This window comes from Lampris incognitus, chromosome 2 (assembly GCF_029633865.1).
Source record: "Lampris incognitus isolate fLamInc1 chromosome 2, fLamInc1.hap2, whole genome shotgun sequence".
NCBI classification, from domain to species: Eukaryota; Metazoa; Chordata; class Actinopteri; order Lampriformes; family Lampridae; genus Lampris; species Lampris incognitus.
Genome location: NC_079212.1, coordinates 129,647,249 through 129,670,339, shown reverse-complemented (window position 1 = coordinate 129,670,339; position 23,091 = coordinate 129,647,249). Strand labels below are relative to the sequence as shown.

At 43.4% G+C, this 23,091-nt stretch overlaps 1 protein-coding gene across 1 annotated transcript in view; it reads right to left on the bottom strand.

Annotated features, from left to right (window-relative positions):
• The window catches only part of lrig1 (leucine-rich repeats and immunoglobulin-like domains 1), a 58,261-nt gene extending 38,697 nt beyond the window's left edge, over positions 1-19,564 (bottom strand). The window contains exons 1-2 of the mRNA XM_056272970.1: positions 18,522-19,564; positions 2,641-2,712 (exon numbers count right to left, since the gene is read on the bottom strand). Of these exons, the coding sequence (XP_056128945.1) occupies positions 2,641-2,712; positions 18,522-18,724 (275 nt within the window). The 5' untranslated portion in view covers positions 18,725-19,564. The remainder of the gene's footprint in view (positions 1-2,640; positions 2,713-18,521) is intronic.
• Between the last annotated feature and the right edge of the window lie 3,527 nt (positions 19,565-23,091).

Here is a 23,091-nt window from a genome sequence, read left to right as displayed (position 1 = left end):
GGTCTTAAATGAAAACAACATTCAAGATGTCCAATGTTTAAGTAAAATCTTAAAATATATAAGATATTCAATGCTCAATTGTTAAATTAGAGTGCAATGTGATGCACGATACATTCATCCTTTAAATGATGCGGGAGGCTTTTCAAGTTCTTCTGCTCCTCCGCTAGCCATGCTGCACTTTTTGCAGCGCAAGCATCCCTGATTGATTCGTTGGGATTCAACTTGCCCTCTTCAGGTGAACACACAACGGCTTTTTTTGCATTATCAACCAATCATTGCACTTCAGCGTAAAACACAGCACGCATCTGTTTCATCGAGAGCTGGCAAATTATTACTTTAAAAAGTAACAGCAGCAGTAAAACTGTATTTAACTATGATGACTGCTGGGATAGGCTCCAGCATCCCTGCGACCCTGAGAGCAGGATAAACACTCTGGATAATGGATGGATGAATGGTTAAATTTTTCAACTAAGGGCGTCTGGGTAGCACAGCTGTCTATTCCATTGCCTACCAATATGGGGATCACTGGTTCGAACCCCCGTGTTACCGCCGGCTTGGTCAGGCGTCCTAAGGACACAACAGCTTGTTTGCAGTCACGTGATTCTGATGATGCGCGAGAGTCAGATGGAGGGCAGGAAGTGAAAAGCAGAATGGACGAGATGGAGCTAGTTTAGCCCGAACTTTGCTAGTTTAGACGATATTATGAGAGAAAGGTAAAAACAAAGTAAGATATGTTGGACATGATCCTCATGTTATGAAGAGTGATTTTTCTGATGAAGTGGTCACTGCACACACGCGCGTTATCCGACTCCGCTCCTCCCGACCGCAGACGACGGTTCGCAAGCCATTTTTCCGGTGTTTTCGGTCAATTTCTTGCATTTTCCCCCCCTCATGAACAACAACTTTTGGTACTCAATAAAAACTCCTTGTGGTTTCTCAGTTAATGATGCCAAACATAGGCATTTCAAAAGTTTGTGATAGTGCTTCCTAGGTAGAAAATCACTTCCTGCCCTCCATCTGTAGTTCATGACGTCTTATGCAAATAACCTATTGGCTGTGTTTGCGGGTAGGAAGCCGGATGTAGGTATGTGTCCTGGTCGCTACACTAGCGCCTCCTCTGGTTGATCGGGGTGCCTGTTCGGGGGGGAGGGGGAACTGAGGGGAATAGCGGGATCCTCCCATGCGATACATACCCCTGGTGAAACTCCTCACTGTCAAGTGAAAAGAAGCGGCTGGCGACCACATGTATCGGAGGAGGCATGTGGTAGTCTGCAGCCCTCCCGTGATCGGCAGAGGGGGTGGAGCAGCGACCGGGATGGCTCAGATGAGTGGGGTAATTGGCCAGACACAATTGGGTAGAAAAAGGGAGGAAAAGGAAACCCCCCCCCCCCCCCAAAAAATGCTTGCAATTAATCCACGGTTAACATGCATGCCGAACTGTAGGGGGCGATCCGTATGGATCAACTATATTCCGTTACATCACTAAAAAATATAGAGGCATATAACGGACACAAACACGGCGATGAAATGTGCCAGTTAGTAAATGTGATGAGTTTTCCAGTGACTACTATCTCCAAGGCACTCTTCCCCAAGTGTCCTAGTGCTTGATGATCTACTTTCTCTGTGATGAGAAGTTTGTGTGTGCGTTTTTATCTCCTCTGAGTTAAGCCCCCACACATTGTGCGATATTGGCCATCATTAGACATCTCAGACAAAATATCCCTGACGTTGTGGATGGGAGTCGGCTGTCTTAGGTCGTTCAGTGTTACAGGGTTAAGGAAAACAGTAATAGAGCCGTCATTGGCTCTAACAGAGTTCTAGAAGTGTCAGAAAAGTTCAGCTATTAGGGGCGTCCGGGTAGTGTAGCGGTCTATTCCGTTGCCCCCTGAATTCTGAATTAACATGGGGCTCGCTGGTTGAAATCCCCATGTTACCTCCGGCGTGGTCGAGCGTCCCTACAGACACAATCGACCGTGTCTGCAGGTGGGAAGCCAGATGTGGGTATGTGCCCTGTTCACTGCACTAGCACCTCCCCTGGTCGGTCAGGGCACCTGTTCAGGGGGGAAGGGGAACTGGGGGGGAATAGCATGATCCTCCCAAGTGCCACCCTGGAGTGTCACCCTGGTGAAACTCCTCACTGTCAGGTGAAAAGAAGCGGCTGGTGACTCCACATGTATTGGAGGAGGCATGTGGTAGTTTGCAGCCTTCCAGGGCTCAGCAGAGGGGGTGGAGCAGAGACCGGGACGGCTCGGAAGAGTGGGGTAAGTGGCCGAATACAATTGGGGAGAAAAACGGGGGGGGGGGTGATAAATAAAATAAGTAAATATTAAAGTTCAGCTATTATCATATATACAGTGTGGCAGGGGATGTGACGATAAAAAGTACTGCATCCGCATCGCCTTCTTGCGATGGGTATGGTCGACTTGCTGTCGGCCAGGATGGGTTGTAGCCTCACTGTTTGTACAACGTGACAGTAGTCTCACTTCAACCCCATACAGTGTGACAAGGAAGTTGTGTCAAGACTTTACTCTCTTCCCGCTGTACTGTGACATACATTGAACGTGCAAGACAGACAGCCACAGTTGCATTGCGGGGGGGGGGGGGGGGCGCTTCTGTGAGTGAACATGGTGGACTACTTACAGCTCTCGTAAGTTGGGGAGACCAGCAAAGACTTCAGTGTTGATGGTTGTCAGCTTGTTGTGGCCGAGATTTCTGAAAGAGTAGAAAAGCAGATGTTAATACAAAGCTGATTAAAATCATGGCTTAACAGCATATAAACGGTAAAGGGAGCATTCGCAGTGCAAATACAATGTAAGCAAAGGGTCCATGCTTTATTTTTCATGCAGCTCTACTGGCTCAGCCGAAGATCCGTATCGATAATAAGTCATTTCGGTAAACCGCCCAACTTTACTTTTCCATTACACCTATAGTCTTGCTTGCCTTCATCAAGTTTGTCTGAAAACACTACAGCACATCTACTTAGCTGGCCTCGCGGAGGGCCTAATCAATATTTTCGATACACTTTGTCTCCCTCCTGGCTCGCTTACCTAAGACAGTCCATAGGCCATTTATCTGTGAAGCAGTCAATTTGCACTTTACACTAACAGCGTATTTAATAGCGGGCACTTTACTTCCACAGAAGCTTATCAGAGAATGATTTGTCAAGTGATATAATGTTACCGCTGCCAGTGTATGTGTGTTTGTGCGCTTAACACCCATCTGCATTTCAGATAAAGCTTCCCACACTATATGAATTAAATTAATCTCACTCAGGAACAAATATTTTCTTTCAAACACACACACATACAGCATCCCCAACATACGCACACTCTTACTCCCCCTTCAGCCTCTTAGTACGTCAGTACGGAGGGCTCAGTGAGACCAGTGTCTGTGTATGTATGTGTGCTGAGGGAGACAAAGAGAGCCCACAGAGTCAAGCTGCCTGCCTCCCAGCCCTCGGTCCAGACGCTGGCGATGGCCGAGGAATGTTTCACAGGCTTATCGAGAGATGCCCACTCGTTCCCAGAGACTGGGGACACATTTACCTGACGCACCACATTCCTCAGCCTCTTGACTAATCTTGTCAGGCAGCCTGCTGTGGCCTCAGAGGACTGCTGCTGGGTGATGACAATGGGGGAAAGTCGAGCCGGACCGTGACATCATTTGTCCAATACCTTGTCTATGCAAACTCAGGCTATTTGGCCGACAATAAAAATTAGAATCTAAGAAGGCAGACAAGAATGTAGGCCTTGAGCAAGCTTGGAAAAAGGGTGTGAGAGGGAGACTGGGGTTTGCACCACAGAGGAAATCCACCTCTTGCCTAACATCCCAGAATCTGTTAAGAAGGTTTACATTGAGTTTTTCCCATCAACTTGTTAAAATCAAATCCGAAAAGGCATCATTTTCTCTCCAATTTGGCCTTCCGTCAACACTAAGCCACAATTTTCAAATACCGAAAACAGAGCTTTTTTTGAAAAGGCTCGCCAAAGAGGATGAATGTGAAAACACCGGTCATGTGTTGTATTTTGGATGGAAGAGACGGCCCAATGGAAGAGATGGCAAACTTTCTGAAAATGGTTGGAAAACGCCAATGGACGGAAATCTTTCGACCCATTTTCGCCATGAAAACGGCGTTTTCACATTTCGCCAGATTAGTATGGGGCAGAGTCTCCGTCTCTATCACAAATTTTCTCCACCGCTTCCCCTTTCACTTCTTGTGTGTTTGACTGCAGATAATGATGGCCTAACTCTCCCTGTGTATGTGTGTGTGTGTAACAAGCTAATAGCAAAGCATGTGTCTGCCTCTAGGCAGAACTCCGACAGGGAGGCGTGTCTGTGTTATGATCACTTACTGGGGCACTTGCCGCCCTATGGTGTCCCAATCACTACAGCGTCATCCCCTGCAATGGGAGGCAATTACCTCATTGTGGTGAAGCTAAGTGAGAAATCACAGGGTTTTTCTGAAGGGCTGCCTGGAGGTACACATATTCAGCCAAGACACATGGGAAGTGCTCAGCACAGAAGAGTGCTGTCATCTGGTAGAGCCATCTGCAGTTTTTACACTGACCCATGCAAAAAGAAAAAAGTCTTAAAGAAGCATTTCTGCACGCTCGATAATCCAGGTAAGGAAATCACTAGAAGAAGAGATTCTTTTTAGTGATTCTTCCAAAAGAAGCCAAACCAGTGGACCCCACCATAGACAGGAGCGCTGGACCCTTTGGTGTTTTAAGGAGCGTTTAAAACCTCTTTGCATGTGAACAGGGGAAGAAATGGTCTGTGTGCAGGCCTACAGTCTTTCAAAATCTGAAATGACGCACAAAGCAAGACAACAACAGGCACAACAAAGGGAACAAAAAGTCACACTTGAGAGAAAAACTTGCCATACTTGTGCTAAAAGCCACAGCAACAAACAAAACTGGTCCTGTGTGTGTGTGTGTGTGTGTGTGTGTGTGTGTGTGTGTGTGTGTGTGCACGCGCATATGTGCTGCGCGCGTGCATGCATATATGTGTGTGTGTGTGTGTGTACACAAGCATGTGTGTTTTGTTTCCCAGTCTTTTCAGCTGTAGCAAAGGGGAAGGGTTGTGTTTACACAACCGTGTCTTTTTCTCTGCGCCTCATTCAGCCAGAAACGTGTTCTTGCCTATCAGATGAGATAAGTGTCACAGCGTTTTAACACCTACTGTATGGAGGTGCTGCTGATAATGCTCATTTCCCTTCCCCCAACCCACCCTCCTATCCTTGTGGAAGGGGGTTGGGTAATGCCACCAGTGACTGTGGCTAATGCTTTCCAGAGGCTACCTCACAATAATGCCATTTCCGAAGAATTTGCTGCCCCGAGATAAGCTTCGAAACCATTAAAGAGTGTTAAAATGTCTCGCGGGGGGAGAGGACTACATGTGCTACGAGCGGCAGAATCAAACGTAAGCTCTCTGAGTGACATGTCAAGCTCTACAACAGCCACACAAAGAGGAAACGGGCAAACGCACCACACAGTTTATCCGAGTTTTCTCCACCACCTCGATCCATGTGGAGACAAACACAAACAAAGCACTTCAAGCAGGGCATTCTGCTGCATGGTGAGGCTGATGTGCCTGTTTATCCAAACGGGCATGGCTGTTCGACATTAGTCAGCAGCATTAAAATTAACATTCCCAGCTGAATGCTTGACCAGAAAAGGAATGAAAGGGGCAATAATTTAAGGATCACCATGTTGAGCCAAATACCAATTTTCCGCATTGAGTTTTCATTCTGGCTGCTGCCATCCTCCGGATTTGAGGGCTGTCGCACACGCTTCCAGGCTCAATACCAGCACAGAAATGTAACGGAAGTTCAAGTCCTCCAGGTAGAAAAGTAAAGGGTGACCAGTACTAAAAAGTATATGTAAACACAAACCACAGACTTAACAGTTAAATCTTACGCCAAACAATTCTCATTAACTCTTTACCAATAAGAGCGTCCGGGTGGGGTGGCGGTCTATTCCCTTGCCTACCTACCAACATGGGGATCACTGGTTTGAGTCCACATGTTACCTCCGGCTTGGTTGGGCGTCCCTACAGACACAATTGCCGTGGGTATGTGTCCTGGTCGCTGCACTAGCACCTCCTCTGGTCGGTCGGGGCACCTGTTCTGGGGGAGGGGGAACTGGGGGGAATAGCATGATCCTCCAACGCGCTACATCCCCCTGCCGAAACTCCTCATTGTCAGGTGAAAAGAAGCGGCTGGCAACTCCACATGTATCGGAGGAGGCATGTGGTAGTCTGCAGCCCCCCCCCCCCCCGGATCGGCAAAGGGGATGGAGCAGCAACTGGGATGGCTCAGAAGAGTGGTATGATTGGCCGGGTATAATTGGGGAGAAAAAGGGGGGAAAAAAAACCTCTTCACCAATACCCTGCAACTGTGTTGTTCAAGGTAGCTGCTATCCATCAGCGACCACAAAGATCAGCATAACCATCATATCAAGATGCCCATAAAATGAGGGCAGCTAGGGTGAGAATTACCTGGAATACAGACATACAGATTAGTTGATAGTCTCATCTGCAACTCCTTGACCCCCCCCCCAAAAAAAATCTACAAGCACGTGCCACAGTCGGTGAGAAATTGCCATGCATCAGGAAGAACTGGCTCCCTTTCCATGCCGGACACAAGATGACAGGTCAGCACCACAATGGTGTCATATCATTACAACAGAATGAAATTCTCTGATGTCCTTTCAGTCACAAAAAAGACTAATCTAATCTAATGGAAAGAAACATCCTATCACCTGTTGCCCTGAAGCCATTCTCTATTCTCTCTATTATACAGATTAAGCGACAAACGGCATAGGTCTGCATAGGGCTGAGCGGCAAAGGGTCACCTGAAATAACATTAGCCTCAGCCTTGCCTGTCTGGCAGACAAGGCACTAACGGATGCTGTGATGAACCCATAAATGGCCTGTCTGACTAAACATATTGTCCCAAAAGGATGAAGGCTAAAAGCCAACCACTGCATCACAGCATCACAGCTAGATAATGCAGCTACCCTGACATATAAAACTAATCAAAAAGCTTTAAAAATATAGTTGCGATGTGGGTGCTGTGGGAGTAGAGTGATGATGTCATAACTTATGACACTGTGCTTGCAAGTCAATACAGTTTATGTGTGTGAGGGAGAGAGAGTGAAGAAAGAGGTAGAGAGAGAAAGAGAGAAAAATGGAGACGGACAAAATTATCCTTATCTTCACCATCTCGATCACTGATAAAGGCATTGTGAACTTTGCGTGGTGGAAGTGTGAAGTGATGTCAGAGATGAGCCCTCTGGAGTCCATATGGGAGACAGAGGCCCTTTAATGTGGTCCATTTCGGTGCATCATAAAACTAGTCAAATAATAACCTGCAAGTCAGAGAAGAGCCAGACACACACACACACACCCACACACACACCTCTTCCTGCCATAAAGGGCCGGTTTATAGCTAGGCAACAGCAGTGAGAGCACCAGCAACAGGCCACCATTTCACACACAATCCAAACAGTGGAAGGAGAGATGCAGAGAAGAGCTGATATCTTATTAACCTTGAACTAAATGGTAGGCTAAAAGCCAAAGATGACAAACATGATTTGTTACAATAGTGATAAAAATGATGTGTTATTACCAGAGTCTAGTGAAAGTGATTGCAGCTTTTACCATGTAGGATCATGAGAGTAGGGGAAACAACCCTCCCATCCCCAACCCAAACAAACACACAAACATGAGGATTCCAGGCAACAAAAAGAGTTGCCCCAGCCTTTCACATCAGCCTGAGAAAAAGCATAACTGAGTTTCAGAAGTTTTTTTTTCTTTTTCTTCTTAATACAGATTGGTCCTGCAGAAAGGCCGTCCACATATTTGGGCTATGTGGACTTCCCGTCTCTGTGCTGCGGGATTGGGGCTCGGGCTGTAGCAAGGGATGTAGATGGGCACTCCAAACAAACAGCGAGAAGGTTGGGAGAGGGGTCTGCACTAGCCTGAGGCACTATGTGAACCCGGCAGAGCCAGGACCAATGACGCCAGCACAGACGATGCAGATGAGGAGCACAGTAACCCTCACCAAGTTAATATTTATGCATGTGCGCATACTGTCTGCAGACTCGAGACACCAGCAATTAAGGCACGAGCACTGACAGACTTTAGTTTGATAACATTCTACTTTGTTACAGACATCGCCAGACTAATTATGAGCAGAAAGAAACACATGTTCCTGGTACATTTGCAAAAACAACATTAATAATTGTACTTAGCGAGACTATTGTTTTAGTACTTCATAGACGAACATCTGACCCTACGCTGCCTACTTCAAAGTGAAGTTAATGGCTGATCATTAGACCATCCACATTCTCCCGACATATTGTTTATTATTCTGGCAGAGACTTGATTCTGCAATATTTAAACCCTAGCCAGTAAAGACAGAATAAAACAAAACACTAAGCGGTGTTATCTATACACTGCGGAGGTACATGTGGATGCTGGGCAGTCTAGATAGCATATCTGTGATATTGCTTTCCCTTCTGCAGTAATGGAGAATACCCCCGACAAACAGGGAGTGAGGTTGTTGAAGATTGTTTAGCCCAAAGTGAGTAGTCACAGCTCTGCTCTCTTCTTGCCAGATTGCCGGTTTTCTTGTGTGTGTGTGTGTGTGTGTGTGTGTGTGGGGTGGGGGGGGGGGTCCCACTTGCTTGCAGAGTGCCTCTCTCGCTTTCCAAGTCACGCTTTTTTTTCTAACATCTCCTCCAGATTTCCAAACTCTTACCAGATGCAGAGACTTCGCAGATGATTCATCGATCAAACCCACTTTGTAGACAACAGCGAGGGGGAAGGGGGAGACAGATGAAAAAAAAAGAGAAAAAAAAACTGGCGCCCTGAAGTGTCTTAACATAAAGGCCATCTATTCTGCTGACTGGATTCTTGTGGAATGACTGGTGGCAGCAGCTGTTTGATTGTCACTGAAGTCGGTGCAAGTCCATGAGCTCACTCCATAACTTCATGTTAATGTCAGCCTTTATCTGTTTTCATGAAAGCAGAGGCTTAACCTTGGTTGTTCCTCTCTAATGTTCTTCATGTCAAATAATCTCTGAGTTACCTCTTAATTCCAAGGCTAATATTACTTTTCTTTAATATATTTGAGGCTCAAGTTTGCATATACGAAGTTTACTGCTTCAACAGTCTGGCCTTAAATCTAACAGCCTGATAAGACGAAACAAAGTTAGGAGTTTCTGATAAAAATCAACTCCAGTGATAATATCATCTTAATCCCCTTGGAAATGCTTGAGATGTGGCTTTAAAATATCTGCCCGGGGACATCTGGGTCATAAGGCTGGGGAAACTATGACAATAAACAAGCTCGGTATAATCACTGCCAATACCACAAGATTACAAGGCTGCGTAGCAAGAAATGCCCTGGAAACCACAAGGGGCTAAGCCCTGTTGAGTAAGGCTGCTGTGGCTGTGTATCTGCCTGGCTGTTATAATGTCCGTCTTGGCTGAGAAAGCGTAAGAAACAACTCCGCTCTCTGGTGTTCATTCACCAACGAACTCCAGCAATTAAATCGAATGGAATCTCCATAACAAACAGTAACAATGGAATTGATGGCAACAACTTCCTCCAATCACGGTTTTACAGAGGCAAATTACCACGCACACCGGTTGAGGGCAAACTATGCGAGTGGCAAGACAAATGCTTAACACTCCTTTAAAACCGAGTTGCTCCTGGAAAGAGAAAATGGCCGAGAAGACAACTGAGTAAAATGTCCCTCGTTCTGAATTTCTTCAGTGTGTTGTGACATGGGTGACAGTGGTTGAGGTTTTAACCACAGATGGGATGCTTACCCGCTAGCGAAGCCAGTATGAAGGCAGCAGCAGACCGTGACATTGACAAAACACTGAGGGTAGAACACCCCCATCCTCAGGCCAGGTGATCCGCAACCCCACCCTCCGTGCACCAAGCCCAAACTAGCCAAGCCACCAGACCCTGTCAGGAAACCACCAAAACAAGCCCATTTCCTGAGGGCAGAAGCCAAAACCAACTGATGGGGTGGGTGGTTGACTAATGTCTCTGCTCTGCGGGGTTTTAGGCTAAGGCTAGGGATTGAGTTTGAGGCCTGTTTCACCGAATGCACTGCTGTGTGGCTATCAGAGGACCTTACAGAGAGTTATGGCCAGCCATTCAGGGAAACCGCTTAAGAAAAGCTTAGTTGTAGAGGGATCAGTCAGGATTAGGGTACTACTTGCTCTTACCAGAAGGTATGTTGGAGATGAAATAATTCTACTTTGACTTAAAAAAAAATGTTTTTTATTTTTTTTTCACGTCTTAGTTTAACTTTCTGAAATGCTGAATGTTGCAATAAAATTAAATAAAAAAAGCTCAAAAATATAGTAACATTGGTACCTCAGATGAGAAAAAATGGAGAGGGTTTGGTAAGCATCTGCTTTATCTCCTTCTGACCATAGAGATCACAGCTGGCATTAGTAATGTATAAGCTTTTATTTACTTGCAAAACCCTTTTACAGGGATGGCACTGCAGGCAAAAACACTATTCATACACATTACCATGGCTTCAAATGAGATAAGGCATCACTCTTGAGAGGTAATATGTGAGTGAGTGACAGCAAGCCTGCTATGAAAGTCATTAGGTTACTCATTAATCAAAACCAGCCACCAAACATCTAGACAATTTGTTATGCCTTATAAAGACCCAATTCAAACCACAAAATGACAAATGTGAAATAAAAATAAATCAAACAGAGCATGTAGAAAACAGAATACAGAAATCCATGAAAGTCCATCATGAAAGTCATGAAAGTCCATCAGTTCTCTTACCTCCGATATTGTCCCTAAATAACCTTTACGGTCACTTGTGAAATGTTCACTCTGCCCTAATTCCCTCAAAGGTGCTATATATGACATTCAGTGCCAGCATCTCAGAACAAAACAATACAAAACTCCCCCCTCCATCCATGTTCTTGGCTATTTTGTGTTCTTGAATACAGTATAGGGTTATTTTATTAACATTAGTAACGTTAGTAACGTATTCAGCTTGGTAAGGAGCTATTCCTTCGATCTGACGAGTGACCTAAATCCATGTAATGTAATTATTAGCTTGCTAGCTATCCTGCTAATGCTAGCTGCCTCACATGCAACAACATGCACGCGCAGCCGGACCGGCTTCCAAAACAAAGAACAGAGAAACTCAGATTACAGCACACACAGAGGGAGAGTGACTTCATTCTCTGCTCAGGACGCCATTACCCCACTATCTCTTTACATAGCAAATAGTTGTTTGCTGATATATCAATGTTTTAAAACTCATATATAGCACCATTAAACACATAATTTCCCCTTCTCACTCCATCCCACCTAGACATGCAAAAAAAAAACAACCTTGTCTGCAGGGACCATTAAAAAGAGGGTCCAAAGGGAGACTATTTTGACAACTGGAAGGCAATCAAGCCTGATTTTTTTTTTTTTTTTTTGCACAAGGCTGTGTCAGCAGGGCCTCTCCAACGGATCCAGGTTGGGCCTCTCCAGCAGATCCAGGTTGGGTACTAATAGATATACTGCAGGCCAGCAACCTTCAGCCGTCTATCAACCTCAAGCTTACTTTGTGGTTTTCAGGACTGTGCTCAAAATATAGATATGAGCCCACATAAAGACAGCCACAGAAGGAATATGGAAGAATACAATATAATATTGATTCTTAAAGGTGCCATTCGATATGTATCACAATTTTTAAGCATTTAAGAATCTGTAATATTGCAATTTGATATTACTTTTTTTGTGATTTCTGGTTAGTTTTTAATACTGGACAATAACAAGCAGTTGATTGCTACTTCCGATGGTATACTGTATCATAAGTAAGATGTTTAATAAGAGAAGCATTGTGTTTTCAAAGTTTTTTTTTTCATTGGGCCATATTTTCTGAATAATCAGAACATACCTTACAGGCAGGGTGCTGTGGCATGCAAACATATAGAGATCATATTTGTCTCGCAAGTTAAGAGTATGTGCCATGCCATTTCAGTAATCAGAATATGAATTTATAGTGTAACAACAACAGGCACTAGTAGGCTAGCTTGCCATTAAAGGAAAAAAAAAAGACTCTGTCTCAGATGTCTCTAATATATATTCAACAGTAAATACTGGTAATGCATCTTTCATATGAAATGGGGCAGAAAAAAAAAGACAGGATAATTTTCCAGTATCTGGTGGCCAGGCAAAGCAACAGGTTGCCCCCTTTCGTCTTCCTCCATGTTTCTGTTTACATCTGGATGGTGTAGAACCAGCAGCGCCTGCATGTTGGTTGTCTTACCGCAATACTTCCCACCCAGTCCTAGCCACGCTTCCAACCTGGCTGCTATAGATTAGCTCTCCTCTAGCTCAGAATATATCTGGACAAATGTAGCCCACATTTAGACCACACTTTTTAATCAAATATGAACCGCATCACCCAAACTTCAACTGTCTAAGATGCACAATGCATGTCCATATATTAAGTTAGAATACCTTTAATTGCTTTTGTTGTAATAGTGCCTATTCAGGTTAAGACATTTAGTGGACTTTTGTCTGGTGGTTTAAGCATAGATGGCACAATACCATTTAGACATCTTTTAGCCTTTCAAGCCACATGAAATTGCTTAATGGGTTGACTTTGCCAGGATAAAGTTCATGAACAGTTTTTATCATGTCAAGCTTCACTGTGCCTTTTAAATTGTGAAATCCAAAGTAGCACCAAACCTTGGACATAAACTGGGCAGGTACTGCTCGAATCTCCACCGGTGTCGAATTATGAGGCATGACACAGTTATGTGGGACTGTTTCATAGCTCATAATTATCATCCTCTATCTTTGTTTTCGCCTTACCTCTCTAGTAGTTTGACTCGCGTGTGCATGCTTATAGAAATGGCTTTATGCATGCTCAATAATCCATGTAAGGAAATCACAGAGAGGTGAATCAGTTCATCCAGACACAACGTTTAGTGGGAGAAACATTTCATCACTCGTTAAGTGACTTCGTCAGTCTAAACTGACAGCAGGTATCCCCACCCTTATAAACAGCAAAGCTGCGTAATGACCGAAACAAGCGATTGGTTTCATATTTAAATTGGCGTGACCATTAACTAGCGTTTCAATGGCCATGTGTACTAGACACATAGGATTGGGGGATGATTCTTAACTATGAATTAGTGATGGGGGACATTTGATTGTTGATGTTTACCGTAAACCAGGGGTGGGCAAGCTTATCAAGAAAGGCCCAGTGTGGGCGAAGGTTTTTGTTCCAACCAAGCAGTTAGACACCTGATCCCACTAATCAACCAGTAGAGTCTTTGCTGAGGAACTTGATTAGGAGACACAAATGTGTAATTGCTTGGTTGGAACAAAAACCTCCACCCACACTGGCGCTTTCTGGATAAGATTGCCCACCCCTGACGTAAACCAACACATAGTGATCAGTACTTAAGGTTTGACTTTCATCATCCACTGCAGCACAAACTAGGAGTCATCAGGATGCTGTACCACCGAGCTGACAACGTCCCCACTGACACAACAGCCATGGAAGGGGAGAAATCCCACATTATACAGGCCTTGGATAAGTGTGGTTATCCTAACTGGGCTTTTGTCAAAGCCAGGAAGACGCCCAAACAGTGCACCAGCCGATCGAAGAGAGGAGAAGGACAGCAGCTGTCTAAGCACAAACCAATGGTGATTCCATATGTGGCAGGAGTGTCGGAACAGTTGAGACGCATATTTTCAAAACACTGCGTCTCAGTTGCTTTCAAACCCCAAAACATGCTGTGCCAGAAATTGGTCCACCCCAAGGACCAGGTCCCCTGGCACAAACAGAGCAAAATAGTGTACGCTGTTAAGTGCCAGGAGGATTGCCGTGACTTGTACATCAAGGAAACCAAACAGATGCTGGCCAAGAGGATGGCACAACACAGAAGAGCTAACACATCAGACCAGGACTCCACAGTCTACACCCATCTACAGGCCAGTGGCCACTCTTTCAAGGATGAGGATGTGCACACCCTTGATAGGGAAGAACAATGGTTTGAACAGGGAGTCAAAGAGGCCATCTATGTTAAGAGGGAATGACCATCCCTGAAGTGTGTGTGTGTGTGTGTGTGTGGGGGGGGGGCTAAGAGTACATCTGTTGCCATCTTACAATGCTGTGATTGCAAACATTCCGCAATCCTCTGTGAATAGTACACATGGCCACTGTAACTCTTGCTAATGGTCACGCCAATTTGCATATGAAACCAGTCATTGGTTTCAGTCGTTATGCAACTGTGTTTCTTATAAGGGTGGGGATATCTGCAGTCAGTTGAGACTGACGAAGTCACTTGGGTGAGTGATGAAACGTTTCTCCCACTTAATGTTGTGTCCAGATGGACTGATTCACCTTTCTGTGATGCTCATAGAAACAAAGAAAGTACTGAATTGTTTCAGCCCTCCACGTTCAGCATTTTTTGAACATAATAAAAAACAATCATGCCTCTATTGGCCATTAAAAATATCAATTCTGAAGTCTTTGAATGGGATATAAAAATCATCAAACAAAAAATTGTGATTTATAACCGAATCGATTTTTTTCCCTCCCATCCCTAGGATGCATTCTTATTTTTCATTGTCATACCAGAGAAACATAATGGGCTCCATCTTGCACCCTGTGCAAACCAGCACCAAGCACAACGCAAGTGTCTTTGCACTGACACAGTTGTCATTTTTCCGTCCAGCGCCCACGTTGTTTGAATAGCAAATGTACTTGCACCCATCTGAGTGCCCATGGGTGTGTTGGTCTTAAATGAGGTGTGATCAGGCGCATTGTTGGCACATTCCTTTCTTGAGGCAGCAGAAAGCGATTGCTCGATTGACCAACAAAAACTTGTTCTTAAGTCAATGGCGCATTATTAAGACGGAAATATGCACTTATATAAGCAGGTGCACAACTTTCCTACTACTTGGCAAATCTACCATTATAACAGCAATCGGGCGAAGGTGCAAGCGCACCTGGCTTTTAAAGGAATGGGAGATGATGCTCTGATTGGTTTATTTCATGTCATGCCCAAAACACACCTATGATTAATTAAGACATAAGTAACAAACCAATTGAACCATGCCTTACTTTGCATTAAACTAGCAAAAGTGGGGTTGGACACTTTAAACCGAGCCATCAGATCATTAAAATACAGCCCTAAGACTTCAAAGTTGATGTTTTTTATTTTTTCAATAAGGTTGCAATGAGTGCAATGCAATTACTTATATATATATATATATATATATATATTTATTTTTTTGCCAAATAGCCACTAATGCTTGTGCAATTTGCCTACGACCAACATTCATTTTAGAGGCTCTGTGCTAACATCTTGTATTGCGTAAAGGCTTATCATTATTTTTGCATTAAAAACACGAAAAGAGCTTGTTCAACTTAAAATTGAACTTTGCTGATTAACAGCAATACACTGTTGACCATGCGCCATACCTGTTTTTCAAATCAAAATGTATCAACTGACCCCCCCCCCCCCCGTGAATGGTTATCTAAATGTTGTGTCGACTGTGATATGTGAGAGAGGGAGGGGGGCTAGGCTGGTCCATGGGAGCAGAAGAAAACTTGTTTTTACGGACAACAGTTATATCCAACCCACTCCTCCTCACTGCACAAAGCAGTACAGGGACAGTTGATTCCACACTAATTCAATTGACTGAGAGACCCAGAGGTATGGATGGACATACACATTTGGTCTGACACTCCCATCTGGAGTGGCAGGACATGCACTTGCAGTGATTAGTACAGACGGGTTAGATGGTAGAAAAAAAGAACTGTTACAGATAACCTTATGAGCCATAGTACTTCTTCAATCACATTTAGCCGTACTAAAAACTCTCTCTAGTTCATCCCCTGGCTTTGAGAAATCCTGATCTGGCTCATTGTGAACATCTTAATCCATTTTCCCGGGGTTAAAATAAAGTATTACTGATCCTGATATTCCTTAATCACATTAACTACATAATCCCATTATTCCATTGCTGTAATATAAACCATGCTCTAATCAACCTGTGATGTGTGGAAATGCTTAAATTGTGGACTACGACTAAAGGTAGCCTCAGGTATGAAGTAAGCATCCTAGAAGGCCTGTCCTATTCAAGTCATCCATTCTCTTCTCTCTTAACAATGCAAATAATGCTTTGTAAAACAGACTCTTTGTATATGTCATGAGAAAAAAAAAACACTGTACACTTCTAAATGAGCAGGACCTGTAAATGAGCTGCACCTGTAACTCAGCATGCACCCACTACGGCTTATAAGCACTTTCTTTTTGTACACAAGACACAACCTAGACAACAATCTTCAGTAAACAACACAAAAATATTTCATCCAGCCAAGTGGACGGGACTACATGTGGGGTAATTTTTAATGGGATCACATTTGGCTTCAAGGGAAGCCGCCGTTCTCCTCTTTTTGGGTTTACTGTAATCATCTACTAATCTGACTCTTACCAGAAGCAAAAAGCTCTCTCCCTTTGTGCTACCTGCCAACACAATGGGCCTATCTCAAGTGGTGGGGAAATATGCAGCCTAGGTGTTTTAAAAAAGATAATTCAAGGCCATAAAACCATTCCCTTTGAAAACAACAAAATTGCAGGTCGTTAAATCTTGACCGATAAGACTGTTCAAGATAACATGTGTAGACCTGGAACTAGACATGGCTCACTCAGGACCCTTGTGTCACACACAAATACACACACTCACTGCAGGGTTTGCAGCCAGCTGCTTCAAATGGGCCACTTGTCCTGGTTGTGTCTTGTCCTAATAGTCAGGAGGAGCAGTATGTGTGTTTGACTGTGCATGTGCGATAAACAGCGCATGCACTTGAACTTGGCCAAGTGGTGCTCATAAGCAATAAGGCTACCTAGGCACAATTGTCTCTATTCATGTGTCTGAGAATTTTTTAAAAGTTGCATTCCTTGCTTCCCAGGGGAAGATAAACTACCTAACACAGGAACCAGGGAGCCAGAGGAGTTTGCAGGCCTTTGGTCTTTAACCCCATGCTTCGAGCAACATACATATCCACCCCACCCCCCAACACACACACACACACGTGCACACAAGCACACGCACACCAACCATAATGGCCCATTTGAGAATTACGGAGAATTGTCCTTGACAATTCCTAACTACCGTTAGGAATATACCGCAGCGTAAGCCAATATGCTGACTTTGAGGGCAGAGCAGTGTGTTCCTTGTTAACAAAGTGTGTCATTCAGCATGATGAGGGCTGATGCTCTTTCAGTATCCGGACAAGTATCATGAAAATGTTTCCAAATTCACTCATTTCCTAAATGAACCAACAGACAAGGTTACAGTTGTGGTCAGTGTCCTCCTGAGGAACCCATGCTTAATTTACAAAAAAATCTAATTTGCAAGGGACATAGCGACCAGAACAAAATCAGGATAAGGATAATAACTGTCACATATCTCAATGAATAAAGCCAATTTGGATGTGAATAAAACCAATTTGGATGTTAATCAATCTATTTATTCACCCTGTGGAAGTGATTTGTTCATTACAACGTTAGCAAATAATGCCCAGCGTGGCTGTGGCCTTTTCTTTCGCCATTCTGTCTGACATATCAAAACTGACTGCTTATTTTCTTACAACACGGCTGCGTTTTTCCGGTATAACCCACTTTGGCCAGCTACCTTCAAGAACATTTAAGAAACACATCAAACTTGGTAAAAACCATTCTAAAATAAGGATATTTTTCAGACTGACTACATGACAAAAATAGATGAATTCTATGTTATTACAAAGAACTGTGGCAATCCAACAGATTATGAAGCAAGCATGGAATTACAGTGCTGATGGTCACAAAGCTAGTTTGACAAATTGTGTGTGTGTGTGTGTGCGTGCGTGCGTGCGTGCGCGCGCGCGTGGTTTAGTGAATACGTAGCCCTTTGCTATCCCCATAGCACCTACAGAGCTCTTGAGAAAAGCATTTCACCACGACTAAAAGTTGGGTGTCATTAGATGTTTGGTGTTTACTGAGCAGACCCCAGGTGTGTTTCTGCGTAAATGCCCCTCCTTCTCCTGATACTTCCCTGGCATCCTTTAAGAATCAAGAACTGTATTTTCCTGTATGAGCAAAAAAAACCTGAGCAAATATGCAAAAACACAAAATATGTCCGTGTAGCTCATTAAAGGCATCCCAACCTCATGGCAAACATTCCGCCCCACTGTACAAGAATGAATCAGATATCATGTTGCCCGTCTAGAGATGCGCATTAGGCACTCCTGTTGTCAGGGACTTTGGTGTGTACCAAATTCCTTGATATCCACATTAAGCCAATCAGGTTACATTCTCCTAATACGACGACTCTCTGAGCAGATAAAATAAGAAAAAAAAATAAAGCATGAAAGTTTTTATAATTAACTTTTTCTTTGGCAACATTGTTATCCCGTTACGGGATGGTCAATAAATAGGCTACAGCAACTGGGCTCAATACTTACAAGGAAACTGTCCGAACTGGAAGGTCCGGAGGAGTATCTGTCAAATCAAGGTTGCTACAGTCCACAGAATCTTCGGTGCACGTACAGTTCTGTGCACACGGCAAATCTGAGCTCAGTCCGCAATTGATCAACAATTCGAGCGACAAAATTAAATAAAAAACTAAGTGTGAAACATATCCAATTCGTCCCAGGGACGCCGCCATTTTGTATCCAGTTTTAATAGCGCGGCTACTGATCTTTCCTCTTATCCACAAATTGGGGGGGGGGGACTAATGTTGCTTCGGAGAGTTTAAGCACTTTTAACAACACACGAGTTGCCTTCTTGTAACAAAGGGATTATTACAAACAACCGTGGCGCAGGCAAATGCTCTCCCCTCCGGATACGAGTCATTTAGAGAACAAGTTCCCAGTCTAACTTTCTCCTCTGGTGTCCGACGCGGGCTGAAATCAAGGGTGATCCCGTCTACCGAGAACAAGTTGGCCACAGATGACTTGAATATAGTCTCAGTCTTTAACATGAGCGGTAAGAAATGTCCATAAAAGCCTAGGTACTATGTTCCTCCCCGGGTAGGACGACTGCTTGTGAGAAGAACATGTTTAAAAACATGCAGGATAAGGTGGTAAAGGACATACTGCCAGACAGGTCCCAAATATAACTGTCGATCATCTGATTTTTATGTTTTGCGTGAAAACGATGGTCCAAACTGTTTCGACGGACTCACTTCGCCGCAAGTCTGTGAAGAAACTTTTAATTATGCCAATGTTTTAACTGCGATGTAAAATACCCGCAAAACTATGTGGCACACATGAGCTCAGATCTCTCCAATTCCCATATTCTGCATATCGTCAAAACTGAATCCTACTTTGCTCCTGTCGGAAAAATCCCAACTTTGAAAACACACGCTTGGCGCTCCGCTTTAAGAGGAACTACACGAAAAGCTTATCATGGAGAGTCTGCGGTTACAAAATCTCGGCGACCCGATTAATAAAACGTAGTCCCCGGTTGTGTCTGTCCTCCACCATGAGTTTTCCCCCTAGTTGAGTTACTTTCCTTTTTTTTTCTGAGTGATCGCTCCGTGGTCCCTCGTTGGAAGCACAACAGCGTTTCAAGGGCCCTCCCACTTACCACTGCGATTGGTCGCCCCGTTTCGGAGAGCGGGCCAAGTCCTAATCTCACTGGCTGTCGCGGATTCCTCAGGCGTCGCAAGGTTCGAGAACCAGTGACCAGCTGTCAATCACTGGTCGTTGACCCCACCCATGTTTCCCACCCCGGGTGTGAAACCGCACCACCTCCTCTCACTCTCACTGCCTCTTAAAGGGGCAACAACTAGTACAACTAAGCGCTGATACCGACCAACTGTAACGTCATAACTGGTTTGAGCTCTCGCACTGATTTGCTCTTTTCAAGCTTTTGTACGCAGTTGCTTAAAAAGGCGTTTTTGTACGTGCACATACAGTAATTCGTAGACTGTTTAATACACAGAACTTGAGAAAACAAAGGACGGACATGAGCAGTAAAATACCAAGTCAGATTATCCACAAGTTTGGTTTTTTTTGCCTCATTTTGTTGTGATACTTTTAAAATGTTTTGCCTCTGCCAGAAAATGTGTTTTATTAGTTATTGGAGTATCCAGATGCTTGTTTTATTCATAGAGAGGGGAATGTAGGTCCGCTATATCATAGCCATCCAACTGTAACAACTTATACAGTTTCCTCATTTTGCATCTGGTAACTGTAAATATGTATGAAAAGCAGCCCAATTTGCCTAACTGTTATGTTAATATCTAATCTTATTACAAAGCATGTTATCTCTTAAGGAAAATAATTGCACACAGCCAGAAATTACCAGCAGGCTAACAAATTCTAAATCAGCACCTCCTTATTTCTCATATGTAATAAAGATAATAATAATAATAGAAGGTAATAAGAAATAGGTAATTAATGGCAATTAATATTTCTAATGTTAAATAAGGAGAAATATCACTTCTAAACTAAGCATTCAATCACTGCACCCAGAAAAGGCGTTCTGAGGCACAAATTAACTTTTTTTGTTTTTATGATTCTGCTTGTAATAACGATGATGATGATGATGATGATGATGACGATGATTGTACTATTAGCTCATTTTAGATCATCAGATAATCCGAATGACCATACTTTTACACACATTAGATAACTTTCTCTCTTATTTGTCTCTTTTATTAAGAATAAGATAGTAATAAAGAAGAAGTTTGATTCTCATCCAAAGCAAGAAATTCACCTTTGGTTCATGTCTGAATGCATGTGTTTGTATGCACATATATGCATGCAAGATAGTAATAAAGAAGAAGTTTGAGTCTCATCCAAAGCAAGAAATTCACCTTTGGTTCATGTCTGAATGCATGTGTTTGTATGCATATCTATGTTAATGTTACATACCCATTGGCCTGTAACTCCATACTTTGTGTAATTAAAGTCCATTCCAATACCAGTCAGACTATCAATGGCCACAGCTCTGAGTCATTTCCCAATGCTGAACCCACAAGTCCTTGGCAACCTCACAGAACTTTGTTACCAAATAGTCAGTCCAACTAATTTGAATAAATTCTGTGATAATTTACATAGAGGAGAGTTTTTATTAATTAACATCCACAGCTATACACGCACAAGTCCATATGCTTGTATTTGACATTGTAATGGGATTTCAGCATGCATTTAAACCTATCTGTGCCTCTGCTGGTAGAACACATATGCTTGCACTTGTACATGCTTTGTGCATTTGTGTGTGCTAATGCTGATGTGTGTGTGCGCGCATGCACATGTGCAAATACCTGTGTGTGTGTGTGTGTGTGTGTGTGTGTGTGTGTGTGTGTGTGTGTGTGTGTGTGTGTGTGTGTGTGTGTGTGCGTGCGTGTGTGTGTGTCCGTCTGTGTGAGACCAAATGTCCCCTTTAGGATAGAAAAACCTGAAACCACCCACCTTGTGGGGACATTTTACAGGTCCCCATGAGAAAAATGGTCTATTTTAGGACTAGGATTTAAGGTTAGAATTAGGATTAGGTTAAAGTTAGGGTAAGGGCTAAGGTTAGGCATGTAGTTATGAAGGTTAAGGTTAGGGTTACAGGCTAGGGAATGAATGTGTGTGTATGTGTGTGTGTGTGTGTGTGTGTGTGTGTGTGTGTGTGCGTGCATGCATGCGTGCGTGCGTGCGTGCATACAAATAAGTGTGGAGCACACCTTTAAGTGCACAAACACCGCATGTATTTGTGCATTTAACACATCAAAAATTATCTTAGAGTGTGCCCTGTAATGGTCTCATGATATCGCATAATTCTGCTGAAATGGTGAAGTTTTGTCCGCTCACTGTCTGAAAAATGCATGTCTGTGATAAATTGGTGTGCCTGTCAGCCACTTGGCCCCCTGAGCAGTTTTCCTCCATCACGGTCTTTTCCTGGCACTGACAGATTGTATTGATTGACGGTGTCAGAGCTATTGTGATCACTTCGTGTTGGGCTCAGTCCCAGATTTCAATGCAATTAATCACGGCGGCGGGGACAGAGATATTCACACCTGGAGCACTGCAGGCAGTTCCCCAGCACAGTTCCTCGTTCCTTTCTCTCATGAATAGGCAAAGGTTTCACGTTGCATCATGAGTGCATGAGTGAGTACAGTAGCCCACAGGTGAGGCCTACAGTCGATATGAGCAAAGAAAATATCTGAGACATGAGACCCTGTTATAACATGACTTCAGTGGTGAGAGAAAACTGACTTGTACTGGAAAACTTGTTCGTTTACAACTAGAATCTGCAATTTGTGCCCAAATCCTTTGACTGTGAGAGCTGAGATATAAAGGGATCTGTGCTGAGGCATTACACGTATCTTATTTTCATCATTTCTTTCCATTATTAACATCAGTTATTTTATCATCTTACTCAACGCCTTCATTGTCAAGATTTTGGACTCAAGACCACTGCTTTACAATGGTGTCTTGGAGTACAGGCATCAGACATGTTTCACCAAGTCCAATTCAACCCAATCACCCAAACCACGTCTTCAGAAATGAAAACCAAAGTACAACTTGAAAGTGATTACCCGAAATGTCCAATATCATCAACGATGGTCCATGTCATTGCTGAGCTACTCCCTGACTCTCAGGAATGACCATCTTGCACCACTGTAGGTAACAGTAACCATCAATAAACTACCTAGTCAGCGCAAATGAGAAGTCATAGATAGTGGGAAATTGTATAAACAGTCTAACTGGGGCACTGAGGTTTTTTTTATCATCTGTTCTTTATTTGTTTTTCTTGTTATTGTTGTTGAAAGGACAGAAGGCTTGTGTTCAGTTGCCCTGTAAGACGCCATTGTAAAGCTCTGCCTAGCGATGATCCCGTGTCCAAAATCTCCAAAACGAATCCTGTGTGTCAAAAGATATCATAACTGATATACACAATGACAAAACCTATGAAAATAATACCCAGGTTGTGAAAAAATGGAATTATCCTTTAAGTAGTATATATGTTTATATGTAATAGGAAACTTATTGAAAGAACGCTCACTCAGACACAATATGTACTGATAAATTTAGCCTT